The sequence below is a fragment of the Cyprinodon tularosa genome, unplaced genomic scaffold (genome assembly GCF_016077235.1).
Source record: "Cyprinodon tularosa strain WSP-4 unplaced genomic scaffold, ASM1607723v1 ctg559, whole genome shotgun sequence".
In the NCBI taxonomy this organism is placed as follows: Eukaryota; Metazoa; Chordata; class Actinopteri; order Cyprinodontiformes; family Cyprinodontidae; genus Cyprinodon; species Cyprinodon tularosa.
In genome coordinates, this window is record NW_024039295.1 from 308,646 (window position 1) to 327,859 (window position 19,214).

A 19,214-nucleotide genomic window follows, 5' to 3' on the forward strand; every position below is an offset into this window, starting at 1 on the left:
AATCCCAGAGGGAAATTACTTTTGTTACACGCTCAAATTACAGTTTTACATGATATATACACACATCCAACTACACAATATAATAAAGATAAAAAATAAGAATAACTCTTCTAACAAACGAAAACAAAAAGGTTCTTATTTTGAAAGACAGCAATGTACAGTAGTCGTCATGGAGAGCAGATGGACTTTCAATCAGCTTGATTTTTTAAAGTTGAGTTTGGTTTTTACAAAAAACTTATACATTTTCGAACAGATTTGCACTAAAGTGCATCAAAGTAGGCCACTTCCATTCATTTCATTGGTGCACCTTGTGGCAGGTTGGATTCTCTAAAGCCTTCCGAACTGCCTCAGCCTTTCAGTAGATCCAACAAGGAGTTGGAAAAAATCCTCAGAGATTAATTTCTATTAATACACCACAGCCCTGTTGGGATGCGGTGCCATTTTGTCCTTTAAACATGTTGTCTAGGAAATGCATTAGGCGTTTGTGTTTCTGTATGTGTGTTTGCACTATCAACAAACCAACCTTTGTGATATTTTATTGCAGGTAATGTCAAAGCTAAGAGATGTCACTCGCTCACATCTTTAACAAGGATTTGCATATCAAGAACAGGTAAGGCTGTTAAGATAAGAAAGAACACAAAGAATGCTTTAGAGATGTCAACTGTTTGAAGACAGCTTGGATTCTATAATTAACCTCCAAACTCTTTGCAAATTTTCAGGAAATGCATGACTCCCTGTACAACGAGTTTAAGCTTACCGGCATGTAGAGGAACCGGTTTGTTTAGGGCGAGTTTTCTCCTCTTTGCTTTTTTACATGTAAGCAGCGAAGAGATGAACTTACATATTATCTTTTACAGACGGCTTGTAGACAGAGGCCAGGAGCTTTTGAGGGAAACAGTATGACGAGCTCAACTCTGTGGGTGCTCTTGATTTGCACAGTCCTCTCTTGGCAAGGTGAGATTTATTACCATTTATACTTACCCTTTATGTGCATGTTTTGCTAGAAAGAAACATATCTAAACTGTTTGTTTGACTTTCTTTTTTACCAAGCGGGAGATTTTCTTTTCTTAACTATTTAGAAGCAACATTTTAGAAAAGGAATAATGCGAAAAGGGTTGTATCCTGTCAAATTTCAACTAGAGAAAATGTGTTAAGTCAAAAATAAAAACTGAAGTTAGAATATTTTACAAAAATCTTAAAATTTGCAGAATAACAATTCTTTTGTTTTTTATTACTTTGACTGAAAACTATAAAATAAATGAATAAAAGACACAAAAGTAGCCTGTTAATGATTCAGAGATGAACTGACATCAAAAATGATACATCATCACTAAAATATAAGGTAACACAAGTAGCTGATTATATAATAGTGATAATATTAATACATATGATAATTAAAATATATTTATTGTTATTGTAAATAGATTATCATAATGAAACATCAATTAAGTACAATTGAAATTTGATTGAGTAATTAAAGGAAGCAATACAAACTGTAGTGCCCCCAAGTGGTCACTTTGATAAACTATGATCACCAAGTTATTATTAATTTCTACGTTTTGTCTTTCTACAGAGGTAAAGGCTCAGGGTAAGTGGAATCACTCTTTGTCTATTCTTTAAGGTCGTAGAAGATGCTAATTACTATAATTATTGTATAAAAATATATTTATGGTTTGTCAGACTGTGGGGTTGCACCGCTGAACACAAGGATAGTCGGTGGTGAAGGCGCCACTGCTGGGGCTTGGCCCTGGCAGGTCAGCTTACACTTCAGGTTTAGTCACATCTGTGGAGGGACCCTCATCAACAATCAGTGGGTTCTCACAGCAGCCCACTGCATTGTAACGTAAGAGCCACTCATCACACTCTGTCATTCCCCCTTTTCCTTTTTGTTTTTCACAAAAAGTTGCAGGAACATGTCAATGCTCAAACAAAACCCTCAAATTCCTTCAGAGCTACTTGCTGCTTAAAGCAAAAAAAGAGAGACAGAGATCAATCAAACAAAAGTAAAGGTAAAAAAAAAGGAACACAAATTATGAGATTCATAAGAAGATTATGAACAATATGCATGAATTAAGTAAGAACAGGACCTAGCGACCTATATATAAACTTGAGAGACAAAAGGTTTCTTCTGAGCCATATAAGTGACCTAGTATCTGTTTTGGAATGTTCCTTCAGATTTCAATCTAAATATAAATAATTTTATTTATTTTTGTAAGTTAATTGCATTTTTTTCCATGGGATTTTCTTTATAGAAAATGACTTAGTAGTAATCTAAACTGGTTAAAAACTGTTATTAGTTTTTAACCTGTTATCAAAAATATACCTAAAAAATTTTAAAACATACCTCTCCTGTTAATGTTGTTCTTTGGTAAAAAAAAAAAAAATTTAAAGCTAGCTTTTTTCTATTAAAGGTATTGTGGAGGATGTTCTTTTTTCAGGTGGATCATCAAAATAAGTGGTCCTACTAATTTTCAATCATTCTGGTGATATGTTTACGTAAGTCCGTCCTATGTGCTTGTCCCCATTTTCACTTACCTGTACTGAGTCTGACATGGTTGAAAATTTGCAAATCTTCTATTGGAAATTAAGCTTGTATGAGTGATGCAAACAACAACTTTTAAACAGAATGTGCACGAGGAGAAATTGGCTCGTGCATGCACTTGAACATGTTTAATAGGCGTTTCTTCTTAGGAGCGGGAACAAGGTTGTGCATGTTCATGCGGGGGCGGGTCTTTTCTAAGATTCGTGGAAATCCTCCACTATACCTTTACTTGTAACAAATATTGGCTAGTTACCAAGAGCCCCAGTGAAAGACCCGAAGAACCACATACATATGCAGTGTTTGCAGATCCCTGCTTTAGATAATAGCCAAAACAACACAGGGAAGAAAATAACCAACACCAGGCCAAGTCATACTCACAGGCTATGATTTCATCTCAACCAACTACCATGCCGTACCCATGCAATTAAGATTTGTCCATCGGTTTGTCCTCCTGTTTTCTAGTTAGTTGAATGACATAATTTGTGGCTATAAACACACAAAAAAGAAAAAACATCAAGTATATACAGATTAGATTTTATCCTTGATTTTTTCAGTCAACATTATGAAGTTATGACCTCAGATTAACTGACCATAACTCCTCCACAGGGTTACAATCCTTTACACATAACCAGAGGGGTCAACCAATAATGCCCCAAAACATAAGTTAGCACATAAACTAATTTAAATAAAATCTAAATGGCGGGAAATCATACTGATGATAATGTTTTTTGACATATTAGTAAATATATACATATATAAAAAAACAAATGATGCACATCACTGACAGATTTTGGTTTAAGGCAAGACAAGGCAAGTTTATTTGTGTTTTGCTATTTCTTTGAAATGACAAATTAAAAAAGTATGTACATAAATAGAAAATCAGATTTTCTAAATGCAGATGGAGCAAAGTTAGGCTACAGATTTAAACTAAGGATGCTTAAAAAGAACATTCAAACCTGTAGAAATAAGGTTTTTGATCTTGATTAAGAGCAACTTAGGCTCTCCACCCTATTACAGTCTTCTGAGAATTTATTCCACATTGGAGGAGCATAAGAACTAAAAGCTGTTTCATCATTTTTGGTTCTAAAAATAGAAGTCTAGCCTGAAGGTTTTCATACCACTATAGTGTTAAGAAGATATTTGTTCTGACAGAAAGTAATTCTAATATTGTATTTGTCATAACATTCAGAATTCGCTTCCAGACCTTAATCGAGCATTAAATCTGTGGAAGGGGGTAAAAAATAAGGGTGTTTATGAAGAGACTTTCCAAATGCAAATATTTTAGGTTTATCAACAAAGAAGATCCATTGAAATAATAATAGAAGAAGGAAAGCAGAAATCAAAGTGATTAAATAGCAGAACAGAAACTAAACCCAGACCAGAAACCAGCAAGAAGGAGACAAACAGAACAAAAAAAAAAACCAACAGGAGACTGGGAAATTCAGAAATAGTAATAAAATGGGAAGTAAAGATAGCACAGAAAAGAGAAGGCCAGATTAGCCAATATCAAACAAAAAGCAAAGCAACCAGAAGTTAATCCAAGTGCTCTAAGTGTTTAAATGCCCCTGGAGGGTGCTGACGGTATTAACATCAGACAGGCGGTTGAGGGACTGACGACAAAGATCAAACCGGTTTAGAGCTTGTTCACGATTTTCAATATTTGGAAAAGTGCGGAACACTTTTAAAAACTAAATACAGATTATGGTAAGCAAAAGACTTTGAAAGCAGTGTGCAACTTGAAGATATATCTGAAAAAACAATGCTCATTTCTAAGGAAATTCTATAAATATTTCCTTCTGAGAAAATATGCTGAATTATAATCGGAAACCGGTAATACTTATTGAAAAAAAGTTTGATATTTAAATTATTCAACTTGACAAAAACCTTGTAGATAAGATATTTTCAAACAATGAAGTAGCACTTCCTCAGTGTTGAAACAAACAGCTTATGTGTCAACATCGAACTGAAACGCTGTGGTCAGCTGGGTATCTGGCCAAATAAGGGACAGATGTGTTTCAATGTTTCCTGCAATGGCTTCACAGCATATTGTCGGGTCAGGCCACAAGCGTGTAAACTCTATATTCACATCAGTTCAGCTTAGATGCTTCACAGCTCTTGAAATTAAAATAATGCTTTTGCGCTTTAGTAAAAGGTTTATTTTGTCATTCTTTTTTCTCTTGTAAGGTAATGGAAAAATATATATTGGCTGTGTGGGAGGAAGAGGTGAGGTATAAAAGTTGTAAATAAAACCTGAAGCTCAAAACTATTTGGCATCATCGACTCTGTTAAAATAACCTTCCCAGAGATGTTTATACGGTTCAGGTTTTCTTGAGGAAATGAAATATCCTGATTCATCAGAAACCTTTTTATGGCTTAAACACAGAAGTGATCATTTGTAAACCGGTTTCAAAAACACAGTGTTATCGCAGAAGGACAAATACATGTGCTTTGAAATGATCTCATTACATTTGAAGCCTTCCATATCAAGAAAGGATGCTTTTTTTTTTTGTAAGTTACAGCAGTGACATAAATGATTTAGAAGACTTAGTGCTAGAATCTCTATATTCAGCTTGAAGTTCCTCTGGAGTGATGCAGTTCTTCCTTATATAGATTTATTTCCGTTTTTGTTTGTGTTTCTCACACTGAAATGTTTCAGATGTTCAAATTATGATTCTAAGACAGGTGCTCAAATAAATACATAGAGCAGTTTCCATCTTTAGATTGTTTAAAAAAAAAGCCTGTTCACATTGTGACTGTTAAATACTTCCTATGTGATTTTTGGTGTGATTAATTTTCGTCAGCAAACATCTTGATATGGACCAAATATAACTAAATTAAAAGGCTTAACATTTAACCCCTTGAGCCCGGTACCTGGCCCATCTGACAGCTGCTCATGTTGATCTATTTATAGAAATGGCCAAAACACAGTCACATGGTGTCCGCACACCATTCAAAATGGGGGTTTAAAATTCGTAAAACATGTTCCAAACTTATTTTTTTTCACAAATACTTTTTGTTTTATAGCTGTGTAAACAAATAAAATGAAATAAAAAATTTCACCTGACATGTCTGACTCTGCGGGAGTAATGTAACAGCAGGTATTCATTTTTAGCCACAACCCCTAATGGCTTGCATCATTGGAAACTAGAGGCTTCGACCTTTTTCGACCATTTCAGGCGATGTAACCGGCATATGTTACATAAGCTTGCTCTGTTATTCTTAATTTTTATTCAGTTTGGTGATATTGTGTGTATGGTAAATTTCAATGAAACAACTTAATCTATGGAGGAAAGGCGTTGGCTTATGCAGAAGATCTACAACAATGTAAATCAGCCTCTTTGTCTGGCCAGATTCCCTTTTAAGAGTGAAAAAGTGCATTTGGCACAATTTGGCCACATTTTGCTCTGTGCCATATTTCCGCCTAGCACACTGCCCACTAAAACCTTTGTGGAAAAAACATGCTTCGAATTATTCAGTCCAAATTGGCATGATCTATAAAGTCTGAGGGTTCATCCAGAGTCTCAAATGGTGTTTCACGGTGTTTTTCAGTGTTTATTTTGGAAAAAATATTTTGGCAAGGCTAAATATCTTTCTATTTTTTCTTTTTTTAATCATATATAAATCAGAAATGGTTACACTTAAAATAATGGTAAAATAATGCTTCCTCAATGCCTTTCTGTCAAACAAACAAACAAAAAAAACAATTGCATTTCCAATTTATAGCTTGGTAGCTGTAATTGTATTTCAGGCAGAATTTGCTCCTAAGACCCTTTGGGTTCAAGGGGTTAAAAACATTGAGCAGATACTGCAGTGGATCAGCGATAGAGTTGTCCATATTTGGAGAACTAAACTGTGGCTTTAGCCCCATTTTACTAACATATGTATTCAATTCAATTCAGTTTATCTATATAGCGCCAAATTCACAACACATGTCATCTCAAGGCACTTTACAGTTCAACCAGATCATACAGTCAAATCGATTAAGAGTTTTCTATCTAAGGAAAACCAGTTGATTGCATTGACTCATTGACTCAAATACAATCCCTCACACTAAGCATGCTTGTAGCGACAGTGGAGAGGAAAAACTCCCTTTTAACAGGAAGAAACCTCCAGCAGAACAAGGCTAAGTGTGAGCGGCCATCTGCTGAGGCCGACTGGGGTTCAAGCAGACAGAAGCAGAGACACAAAAAGCAGTCCAGGAAACACACAGCCAGGCAGACGAGCTCCGAGCCAGCTCCCATGCCAGAGGACGAAGAGAGTACATTCAGCCAGTCACGGTCAGAGAAACAGGACCACACTGGAAAACAGGCCGATCTCCAGCATCTATAAACAAGGGTGTACAAAAAAGTGTACAAAAAAGTATTGCCAAAATAGTTAGCTTTGTGTGTCCTCCTAGCTATGTCTATTTTCAGGTATATTATTGCTGGTTTAGACTTTTAAGAAAAGATAAACACTTCAGAAACAAGAGCAGATGCAGGCAGGTGGATCTAAAACAGTCCCTCTTGTTGCCAAATTGTTGAAAAACATACTAAATTACCCCCTAAGGTGTTTACTCAGGGGCCAAAACATGTACTAAAGTGCCCTCTCATAGGCCAAAACATTTGCTAAAATGTCCGCTTTGGGGGTCAAAATGCGTGCTAAAGTGCCCTCTGTAGTGGTGAGGACGAGCTAAATGTGCTTTTCTTTTTCTTTCTGCCCCTGCCCTTCAAAAAGTCTGTGCACGCCTCTGGTCCTAATAGAAACAAAAGTGACAAATAGCTGTACAAGACTGATGCAGCATTATATGTATAACCACAACATTCATATAAACAAAACCTAACAACATAACCGTACACAGAAGCAATTACCCAAAGGTCTAAATAACAGCAACAGTTATGCGTCAGTGTGGGCGATGTGTCCTGAGCGGTCTGACTTCCTCACCAACTTCTTGTCAATTGTGTTTCAGCTGGTAAATCACACTGTGATCATGAGTAATGATACTTTCAATGACACGGTTATAAAAAGACAGTAGCAGCTCATAGGAACTATAATTTTTTCCTTGACCTTAAAAGGCATATTCACTGCTACACTTCTGTCATAAGAGCATTGATGTTAACAGTCTATTTTAGGTCCTGAGAGATGAGTGTTCCCTGTAGATTTAAAGGGCTGACCATTTCCCATTGGTCAGGTGATAAGTTCTTCCCTTTTTCTCCTGAGTTTTTCCACACATTCCTTAATTTAGACAGGGTTGATTGTCAGTTTCCTGATCGAGAATTAAATGACAGAATTTGAAATCTTCATTCCTGGCTTTTTTTATTAATAATAATTTTATTATCTCACGATGGAGAAATTTACCTCTGCATTTAACCCATTCCCTTGGGGAGCAGTGGGCTGCCATTATGCGGCAGTGTGGGGTTAGGGGTCTTGCTCAGGGACCCAGACTGTAGGCTTTGAGGTTTGAACCGGGTACTTGCAACCCTCTCAGAGCACAAGTACACTGCTCTAACCACTAGGCCAACACTAAAGCAATCACAGTGATGTCACCTGCAAGTTTTATGAAAATGCTGCATTCTGATGCAGCAAAGCCTTATAGGGACAAAAAGACCAAACATGCTATAAACCCATGAATGACTCAGTTACTGTGGTGCAACATCAGAGTACTTTATATTTCTTACTCAAAGATATGAAAAACCCAATACAAGCTTGATGCCAGTTATTGCTATTTCATTTAGGAAGGAATTGCTTCTCCCCATAGGGCCAGATTGGTTAATTACATTTCATGTAATTCCCAGCCACACTTTTTGAGCCTGGCTGGGTCTTTGTGAAAGATGCAGGCAGGATGCTTTGATCATGTTTGTTCAGCCTGGTTTTATCTCTCACCCTTATTTCTGCTTTTGTGTAAAATATTGTGTAATATTTGTTAGTTAACAAAGCTGTTACTTCTCAATCAACTTTTTACAGTTTCTCTCATTTGAGTTTATAATTATCCTTTGTCATGCACTATGGCTCAGAGTTTCACCATCTCCCTCTATGATGTGTGATGTTTCATTAACTTACTGTTTAAAAACAAGTGAACATTTTATATCGCTAGTTTAATATCCTTATTTACATGAATGCCACTCTTGACTAGCTCACAGTTTTTCCAATTTTATGTTCAGAAGAACCAATATGAGTTTAAAAAAAGTTATTCTCTTAAAAAAAAAAAAAAAACTATTATAATAAAATAGATTGCACAAAACCACCATCTCATTTGATACTTGGAGAGAAAAAGGACAATTGCTTAAACTTTGTAACCTTATTTTTTGTATGCACAGAAAACTAAAATATATTTCTTTAGATCTGTATAATAATAAGAAATGATATGTTTAAACATATCCAAGCCAGAATACACTGCAACATAATGTAAAAATTGTTGATTTTCATTGTTTTTCTGGTTTTTATTTATATGTTACAAAGGATTTTATGTTTTTACCGTATTTTCACGACCATAAGGCACACCATACTAAAAGGCGCAGTCTCAGTTATGTGTGCCATTTCTGTATTTAACACACACATAAGGCGCACCGGACTATAGGGTATGAGGTGCCCCCAGGGACATAAATCAGAATTAACTTGCATATACACATATTAAATTACACTCTTCCATATAATATACTGAAAACCTCACACAAACACTAGTAAAAAGCTCTCACATAAACTAGTGAAAACATTTACCTCTTATATAATCTACTCAAAAGCTCTCATACAAAGTAGTGAGAACTGTTCATATAAACTGGTGAAAAGCTTTATCATATACACTACTAGAACGCTCTCATATACACTATTAGAACGCTCTCATATACACTATTAGAAAGCTCTCATATACACTACTAGAATGCTCTCATATACACTATTAGAACGCTCTCATATACACTACTAGAAAGCTCTCATATACACTATTAGAAAGCTCTCATATACACTATTAGAACGCTCTCATATACACTACTAGAAGGCTCTCATATACACTACTAGAACGCTCTCATACACGCTACTAGAAAGCTCTCAAACACACTACTGGAAAGCTTTCATACACACTATTAGAAAGCTAAAATATATGGTCCCCCTCCTTTAATTTAGGCAAACATTGCTCAAATATCACCGAATCCAGATGGTTTGTTGTTGATGAAGAGAGGAATAAACACAGTTTAAGATTTGCAGCTAAATTAATTTGTTTCCATATTATGGAACTGCTATCAGGCACTTCCCATCATCTTATATCAGTAATAAAAAATTATAAATACAAATTTGGTATTTGGTGACTTGACTTTTATGTCTGTCAGGCTGAAGTGAAAAAACTTGGAAAGAGACTGATTCTCTTGGCGTTTAAAATAACAACACAAAACAGCATAAGAAAACCGCATTCATTTTTTTTATTTTACAATTTTGTAAACAACAGCGGCTGATTAAACTAAATGTCTCAACCTTGTATAATTTTACGACTTTTTATTTAACCAAGAAATGATCCGAAAGGCCTGGGAAATGATCAGATCCGCTTATGTGGCTGCAATGCGCGGCGCGCTCCCGACACAGGTGGAACAGATTTTCACATGGGAACAGAATTTCGCACAACACCGGAAAAGGATCTCTGTTGAAGCAAAAACATAAAAAATAAAGTCGAGTAATGCCCATGCTTCTGTGAGTTGTTTAGCGGATAGCTGAGCATGAATCAAGAATTTTATTTGATACAATTTCGGCCGGAGATAGCACAAAATGTACGGAGCTAGCCAGAATGACCTCCGTTTAAAACAACTTCCGGTGTCCTTCCTGTTTCACTGAAACACCTTCCGTTTCAACTGAAATCCGCTAATAGCTTTTCAGTAGTGTGTATGAGAGCTTTCTAGTAGCGTGTATGAGAGCCTTCTAGTAGTGTATATGAGAGCTTTCTAGTAGCATGTATGAGAGCTTTCTAGTAGCGTGTATGAGAGCGTTCTAGTAGTGTATATGAGAGCGTTCTAGCAGTGTATATGAGAGCTTTCTAGTAGTGTATATGAGAGCTTTCTAATAGTGTATATGAGAGCATTCTAGTAGTGTATATGAGAGCTTTCTAATAGTGTATATGAGAGCGTTCTAATAGTGTATATGAGAGCGTTCTAGTAGTGTATATGAGAGCTTTCTAATAGTGTATATGAGAGCTTTCTAATAGTGTATATGAGAGCGTTCTAGTAGTGTATATGAGAGCGTTCTAGTAGTGTATATGAGAGCTTTTTAATAGTGTATATGAAAGCTTTCTAGTAGTGTGTATGAAAGGTAAAGCTTTTCACCAGTTTATATGAACAGATCTCACTACTTTGTATGAGAGCTTTTGAGTAGATTATAGAAGAGGTAAATGTTTTCACTAGTTTATGTGAGAGCTTTTTGCTAGTGTTTGTGTGAGGTTTTCAGTATATTATATGGAAGAGTGTAATTTAATATGTGTATATGCAAGTTAATTCTGATTTATGTCCCTGGGGGCACCTCATAATAGGGCGCGTTTTTTATATACAGGTACATGTCCTCTACTACCTTTAAATACCTCTACTGCGTATTTAAAAATACAGCGGGCCCAAAACTGAGTATGATTGTGCTTTATTCATGTATTTATTACAAAGTATTAATCAAACCTGGGAGCTGGCCATGAGACAGACACATCGCAGATGACAGAGCGCTGTGGTCACTCCTAAATTAACTTAAAATCCTGAAACCTGCCGACGGAATATGTTCGCTTTTATTACCGGTATCCTGGTGCCTGCAGTTTAAATTATTTAGAGGAAAAACACCTGCCAGCCACAGCGGTGAACCCGGAGGCTACCCGGCCTAGAGGCTGCTGATGAAGGGATTTCTACTGTTGGTGCACCGCTGGTATGTGGGGGTCTGAGCGCCTCCGACAGAAATAGATAATCTGGATGAACTGACTGCAATCATTAAGTTTTCAGGTGGACTTTCTCACTTCAAAACACATTAAAACTACTTTATTCCCACTGATCACAGCAAATATAGCTGCAAGATTTAGATTATTTAGATGAAAAACACCTGCCAGTCGCCGAGGTGAACCCGGAGGAGACCCGGCCCAGAGGCTGCTGTTGAATTAAGTTTTCAGGTAGAAAAATAGAGCGGGAGCAAAACTGAGTATGTTTGTGCTTTATTCATGTATTTATTACAAAGTATTAATCAAACCCATCAAAGTCATCATCCTCTGTTTCTGAATTAAACAGCTGTGCTAAATCAGATATGCCAATTTCCCCTTCTTCGCTGTCAGAGTCACTTTCCGTGCCGGGCGGCTCCTCAGAAATAATGCCGGCTTTTGCGAAAGCTTGAACAACAGAGCCAGCAGACACGTTAGTCCAAGCATCTACAATCCATCTGCAAACGGTGGCGTAACTTGCCCGGCGCTGCCTTCCACTTATCGTGAAACTGTGGTCTCCGTCTGTCATCCATCGCTCCCACGCCGCTCGCAGCCTTACTTTGAACGGCCGGTTCACACCGATGTCGAGCGGTGGAAGTTCCTTTGTCAGACCCCCGAGATAATGGCGAGCACAGCGTTTAGTTTTTTTCACCATGTTTTTCACATTGGCTGTGAGATGGGCACGCATGGAGTCACATATTAAAAGCGATGGTGATGCGTGGAAAAAACCACCTGGTCTCCTCACATACACCTGCCTCAGCCACGCTTTCATCATCTCCTCATCCATCCAGCCCTTTCATTTGCTTTAATATCATATGTCATCAAAGCGATGTGTCGTCTCACAGCCAGCTCCCAGATCAGCTTCTCTGATTCGTTGATGCGGCGCTTCCAGCAGCAAAACTTCAATTTTTCCATCTCGAGCAGGCGCAGCACGTTGGTGGTGCGCTCCCGACGCGCTGCGCCTGCTGCTCAAAACGCGCTGCGGGACCTTTTGCTGCGTCTATACGCTCGTCAAGCGTTGACTTTGCATGTAAACTCGCTGCTTCTGCTGCACCTGCTGCGTCCGGTTCACAGTGAGCACAGCATTAATTTGTTTCACCATGTTTTTCACATCAGCTGTGAGATGGGCACGCATGGAGTCAGATTAACAATGATGGTGTGGTGATGAGTGGAAAAAAAAACACCTGGTCTCCTTACATTCAGCCACTCTTTCATCATCTCCTCAATGAGGTCGTCTCAAAAGTCAGTTACAACACACATAGGGCGCACCGCACCAAAGGGCGCACCGCACATTTTGAGGGGAAAAAAAGACGTTTATGTGCGCATTATAGTCGTGAAAATACGGTACATGTTTTATTTAGGGTCAGGAAAAGGGCAGCTGACATATCTGCAGATCCCAATCACCCTTTTACCTTTAAAGTTTATAATTACCATCCATGACTTCAGAAATAGACACTTTTTCAGGGGATTCCATTTTATATCCATCCATCCTTTTTCTGTCACACTTTATCCCAGCTGGGGTCACGAGGGGTGCCGGTGCCTATCTCTAGCTGTCAACGGGTCCACCCTGGCAGGTCACCAGTCCATCACAGGGCAACACAGAGACAAATAGGACAAACAACCATTCATGCACACCCTCACACCTAAGGAGAATTTAGATAAGCCAATTAACCCAACAGTCATGTTTTTGGACTGTGGAAGGAAGCAGGAGTACCCAGAGAGATCCCATGTATGCTCAGGGAGAACATGCAAACTCCATGCAGAAAGACCCCGGGCAGGGAATCTAACCTGGAACCTTCTTGCTGTAAGGCAGCAGTGCTACCCACCGCGCCACTGAGCAACCTTTCCATTTTATGATTAAGTTTAATTTGTTGCATGCTGAGGCTTTTTTAGCAGAGCTGCAATCAGTGGACCCAAGAACTAAGGTGTGTTTATGGTGTTGATTGACCTGTTTGGTCCTGGTCTCTATTTAAATCTGTATTACTGGACTAAAGCCATGTTGCCATCTATCTGCAACCCTTCAGCTAGGTTTAGGAATAAGGAAGAGAAGCAGGAGGAGCTGATGTAAAAAAAAACACAAACAACAAACAAGCTAAAATAAGACCAATAATGCTAGACATAGAAAGATTATTTTTCCTTTTAAACTTGCCAAACAATTAACTAACAAAGTTTTGATGAAAACAGAAAACAAGTGTGATTTCTGTAGGCAGGGGACCTGTTAGCCACTGTAGACTTAAAACCACATAGGATCTCTCATATTTAGACAACATGATTAATAATATAAAGCAAAAAGTGCAGGCCATTGCTCACTCTTGGTTTCATAATGGGTGTACCCTAGTTTGCATTTTGGTAAAGGTCACTGGATATTTATATACCAATTATCTATTGAATAATAATAAAAAAAAAACTGCTGATCCTTGAAGAATGCTATAATGTTGCATCTAGTAATTTTCGTTTTAACATTGTGGTTTGTTTGATTGTTTTCTAATTCTTGCATCAGTAAAAAAAAAATGTTAATGTGTTTCTGCATGAACCACTTGAGCTCACAAATCAAATTTAGTTTGCATAACAAGCATTTGGGTGCACATGAAGCTACAGTTCAGGTAAGTTGGTTTGGAAAGAACAAGTAAGAAAACAAAACAGGGTAATATAATTATGTACCTATAAACATGTTTTTATTGTTGCTTGATTTCATGGAACATTTCTCTAAATGCAGACAAAATGTGGGGAGTTGGATGGTGTACCTCGGAAGAGAGACTCAGCTCGGTCTTAATAGTAACGAGGTTGCAAAGAGTGTGTCCCAGATCATCGTCCATCCAAACTACAACAGCACATTGTATAACAATGACATCGCCTTGATGAAGCTTAGCACCCTGGTCACTTTCAACAACTTCATCCAACCCGTCTGCCTCGCCAGTAACACCAGTCAGTTCTTCAACGCCACTTCATGCTGGATTACTGGCTGGGGAAAACTAGCAAGCAATGGTGAGAAACCTGCGTAGAGTTTTGTATCTAAACTACATCTGTAGTTTTTTTTTTTTTTTTGTATCCCATAAACCCGACTTTCTCACTTTCACCCTCAGAGTCCTTGCCAGCATCTGAGAAACTACAAGAGGTTCAGGTTCCTGTCATTGGAAACAATCAGTGCGCCTGCAGTTATATACCAACAGATGCAAATATCACAGACAGAATGATTTGTGCTGGGCAAGAAAATAAAGGAGCATGTCAGGTAAAAACACTAACAAAGTAAAAACATCTAAATAAGGAATATTTAGCTTAGCTGATCCACAAATACACCCTCTGCTGAAAACATTCACATTTTGACACGTTACAACATCTATAACTATCAGTATTTCCTTTGATAAACCAACAAAAAGCTTCAGTGAATGGGATTAAGGATATGAAAATTCAGCCAGACACAATTGATAAATCACAGGATTCATAAATCTGAAAAACATCTGCAAGAGCAAACCTGGAACGCGGCAAGGGGGGAGGACCGGTTAGTGGCTGCTAAAGTTCCTGTGGCACATTTTTCATTAAACAGAACAAATAAAAACGGAACAAAAGCTCAATAATGTGGAAAAAATAGGTAGTTATTTTACACATCATTGTGATCAAAGACAAAGTAAAAGACAATCATGACCAAAGTGGGCATATAACCTACTCACAACCTGACAGCTGACGATAATGAAAGGGAACTCCAGGATAATTAATTGTATGAACTTCAATTATAAATAGTTCAGGTAGATGGCAGGTTGCTCAACCACAGCATGCAGGAATACTCAGACACCAGTTTGTATGACTTTTCTCAGGTAAAGAGGATAAGCGCTGTTTTAAGCAAAGCTATAGAAATAACAGGTTACTCTACAGCTGGGCTGGTCCCACCAAGAACAGCATGTTATGATTTCAGTATTTTTTTTAGCTGACTGCCTCAAACAAGAAACATGTAAATTCACTGGAGATATTATGTCAGAAGGGCTGATATTTTATAAATGAAGGTGGGAGATGCTATTTTAGTGTTTTAGAAAATCTAATGTGAAGTCCTAAAATCATTGGCTGCTGCTCCATCATGCTCTGCGTAACCTGCTTGTGTTTCTATTACTCCTGTGTGGCGCTGCCTGCTCTGCTAGTGGCTCCAACACCTAAAGCTGTGCTCTATCTGATGACAGCTGCTCTATCTCTGTGATAGTGACGGAAACGATTCAGTGGAAACAACACATTCTCTATAGCTGTCTGTATTGTCAGCTTTTGTAACACGTGTCAGTTTATGTGCAAGGGTTCCTTTTCAACGTCATAAAAGAGCGTAAAAAAAAAAATAAGATAGTGGTCTGAAAGTGCTTTTATTTTATCAGTTTTATGTTCACATAAATTTTAAAGAGTTTAAATTAGAAAAGGATGTCGCAAGTACTTTAAAGTGTGAACTTATTTACAAGGACCCAAGACAAAAACCACCAACCTTTTGACCCAAGACAAAAACCACCAACCTGTATGAGGTCAGTCCTGATGGTGAATACTTTTCCGGGAGTTGTTCTGTTTTGGACATTGAAAAAGATTTAGAAAGACGCAACCCTATCTGTCTTCAGCCTGCTCGCTTCGGAGAAAAAACAGGGAATGTCAAGAAAGGAAAAGCTGGAAAGGTTTGCTAGACAGTGTTCAGAGGGCAGGAACAGGTGGGATAATCCAGGGTACTGAAATGCCATTAGTTAGAGCAGGAAGTCTTCAGGGCAATGGTCTGAAACTCAAATGCAATGGTTAAAAAAACAACAACCCAAAAACCAACAATAGGCTGCAACTTCTTGCAACTTGATCCCTGTTATGTTGTCTTGATTTTGGATCCATCTATTTCCCACATCACATTTAACCTTCCTTGTATTTTTAAAGTTTTGGCAGACAAATATTTTTAGTGCACCTTTTCTCATATGTTTAAAATATCCTTTACCCGACCCATATCCTTGATTGTGATAAATTACAAATTAAATTTATTGATTTATTTTTTGGTTTTTAATAATAGCTTTTTTTTCGTTGTCTTTTCTTTTCTTTTTGTTTTTATTTTACCACTGTCACATAGAAGCTTTATTTGTTCCTTGTAAAAGTAGCAGATTCTCCCACCTGAGCTATGAATCCCTGCAGCTCCCCCAGAGTTACTGTAGTCTATTGCTCTTATTCATCCTTACACTCCCGTTCAGTGAAGCTGGTGGTTAAAAGTTGTAACATGACAAAATGTGTAAGGTTTTTGCACGACTCCATATTGTTTGTATTAAACACTGAACTATTCTGCTGTATCAGGGAGACTCCGGCGGGCCTCTGCAATGCAAACAGAATTCCAGGTGGATCCAGGCTGGTATCACAAGTTTCGGGATACCCTGTGCTACTGGCTCGTTTCCTGAAGTCTACGCTCGGGTCTCTGAGTTTCAGTCGTGGATCACAGATCAGATCAGTGGGACCACAGCTGACTTTGTGACCTTCACCTCTAATGGCACTGATGCAGATAGCAATTTTACGTGTTCTACCTCTGCCACCGGAGACTCAAGCAAAGTACTTGCAGAGCTCTCTTCTTTGATCCTTGCAACAGGGATACATTTATATCTTACTCACTAGAAACCTATTTCTGAAATTTTTGCTGTTTTTTTTTTTTAATCAGGTAGCAAAATAATTATATTGGACCATAATTAATGTTTGTCAGAGGTGAATTTTAGAATGATTTTTACTGTTTAATGGTCTTGGAAGAAACCAACCATTGCAGGCGGGTAACATGAAGGTTATTGAAAATGTTTAACAAAATTTTGAAAATGTTGAGGCACATGGAAAAGCTTCTGAAACAAATGGGTGGCACATGATCATAGAAAACTCAGAGGATTTGAAAGGATGATCTGACTAAGTATGACTTACATCAGGGATGGGTAGAGGTGACTTAGGGTTGACAGCTGTGGACAATGACTAAATAGAGTAAACACAAAAACACACAATAAAGGAAAATGGAACATGACCAAACCCAGATTATCTGGAAATTACAAAACATAACAGCCCAGCTAATTGAAATGACACAGAACTGTTCACCAAAATGGTGAACGTGGATCAGAGAAACAGAATCATGACAACTATGAAATGCGAAAAGATAAGTTTACTGTGTATTAATGAATAATAAAGCCTATAACCCTTTATAAAGCTGTCAGATTTATGTGCAAGTGGTTTTAGAATTTCATTGACATTGACATTACATCATTGTTTCTACTGAAATTGATATTAAAATCTTGGATTGTACCACCAAGTCAAAAGTTGATTCTAGAAGTTAAAAGGCCTTCCATCTCCAAGCCATGGATATCACCACCAAAGATAAATCATCAAAAATTCCAGGAAATAAATAAAAAGCTGTTTTTGATTGCTGTAATGCTAATAAAGAGTTTTCCCTCATGCAGGAGTTTTTACTTACTGAATAAATCCCTCATAAGTTGTAAATGAAATAATGCAACTGCAATAAGATTCATATATTTTATAGCAGCAAACAGCAAACAGGTTGGAGAAAAAGTGTCACTATGCACGCTCAACATCAGAGAGTAAAGTATGTCAACTATGTCAAAGTGGTGCAGCTGTCTGCCTGCACGTCCTAAGTGGACCGGAGGCCCAGCCTTAAAATGACGCTCAGACCGATTTTAGACACAAGCTGGACACAATAGAGTACATGTTCAGGCCATGAACACACAAAAAATAACTGATCTCAAGGTCTGGTATATAAACTGCATAACACCAACAAAACTGACATTTTCAAGTTTTAAAGTATGCTCAATAATTTTACAGGTTTTGCTGTGAGTGAGGGGAAGAACCTGATCAGGGGTGATTTCCTGCACACCACTCTGTAGCAATTAAATTAGAGGAACTCATTAAATGTCACAGAAATAAGTAAAAGAAACATCTAAGCCAAAGCAGAACAAATGTTATCTAAGAGAAAATGAGAACCAATCTTATGGTTGCATGCAATAGCAATAGATGTGCATGGAGCTGGTTTCTTGTGTATCCTAAGGAAAATAAAACCTTACAAACTTCATGGGTCAACAAGGAATTTTACAAATACTATTTTTAACAAAATCCATATTTCAATCTGTATTTATTAGGTGCACCAGGGCTTTTTGCAATATCATATGTTATTGAAATCTTAAAGAAATCACTTTTATATTGTCCATCTCTCTTTTTGAAGGTATGTGAATTTATATATTATAGAACATGCTGAAAATGAGTTTAGTTCTCATTTCTTCATAAGATAATAGTTCTTTATAAAGAATGTTTTAGTCTTCAAATACTAGTTTTCATCAAACAAGACTGTCTCTCTGAACATTTTAGCAAACATATGGTAGGCTCTTGTGTTTGTGTAGCAAACTGTCCGGCTAAACCAAAAATGTTTAGCTGCATAGATATAGTGACAATCGAAAGAATTTTTTTGGTAAAAAAGTTCCTGAAAAGAAGGCTCAGAAAGCCGAAGAGATTATTAACCATAGTGATACAAAAAGAAACATCTGTTATTAAGCAAATAGCCTAACCCTTCTTCCGCTTGCTGCTCATGCATTTAGTCACATGAAACAACCCCACCCTAATTTTGTGGTACATTAAAGATGGTTTTTTATTTGTTTTTATTTTATAGTAGTGTTTTGGGACCAGTTCCTATTTTATGAGGTTTACGTCCTGATGACTATTAAGTAAAATGTAGTAACAACTATATTATTAATTAGGGCTTTTGTCAGCTTTCATCTAATTGCAGTAACACAAAGTAGAGTTTAATCT

The 19,214-nt window shown here is 37.4% G+C and overlaps 1 protein-coding gene across 1 annotated transcript; it reads left to right on the top strand.

Moving 5' to 3' along the window:
* The first annotated feature begins 819 nt into the window (after positions 1 to 819).
* Positions 820 to 17,702, top strand: zgc:123217 (uncharacterized protein LOC641414 homolog). The gene is made up of 6 exons (XM_038305451.1): positions 820 to 954; positions 1,574 to 1,588; positions 1,681 to 1,843; positions 14,158 to 14,426; positions 14,525 to 14,670; positions 16,728 to 17,702. Exons 1-6 carry the CDS (start codon positions 900 to 902, stop codon positions 17,037 to 17,039), a joined length of 960 nt encoding a protein of 319 aa, XP_038161379.1. The 5' UTR covers positions 820 to 899; the 3' UTR covers positions 17,040 to 17,702.
* Positions 17,703 to 19,214: the final 1,512 nt, after the last annotated feature.

Excerpts from the sequence above, each read along its gene's own strand:
- zgc:123217 (XM_038305451.1), top strand. The coding sequence starts at position 900 with ATGACGAGCTCAACTCTGTGGGTGCTCTTGATTTGCACAGTCCTCTCT. Across the intron at positions 1,844-14,157 it reads GCAGCCCACTGCATTGTAAC|ACAAAATGTGGGGAGTTGGA; the intron begins GTAAGAGCCACT and ends CTCTAAATGCAG. Across the intron at positions 14,427-14,524 it reads GGGAAAACTAGCAAGCAATG|AGTCCTTGCCAGCATCTGAG; the intron begins GTGAGAAACCTG and ends TTTCACCCTCAG.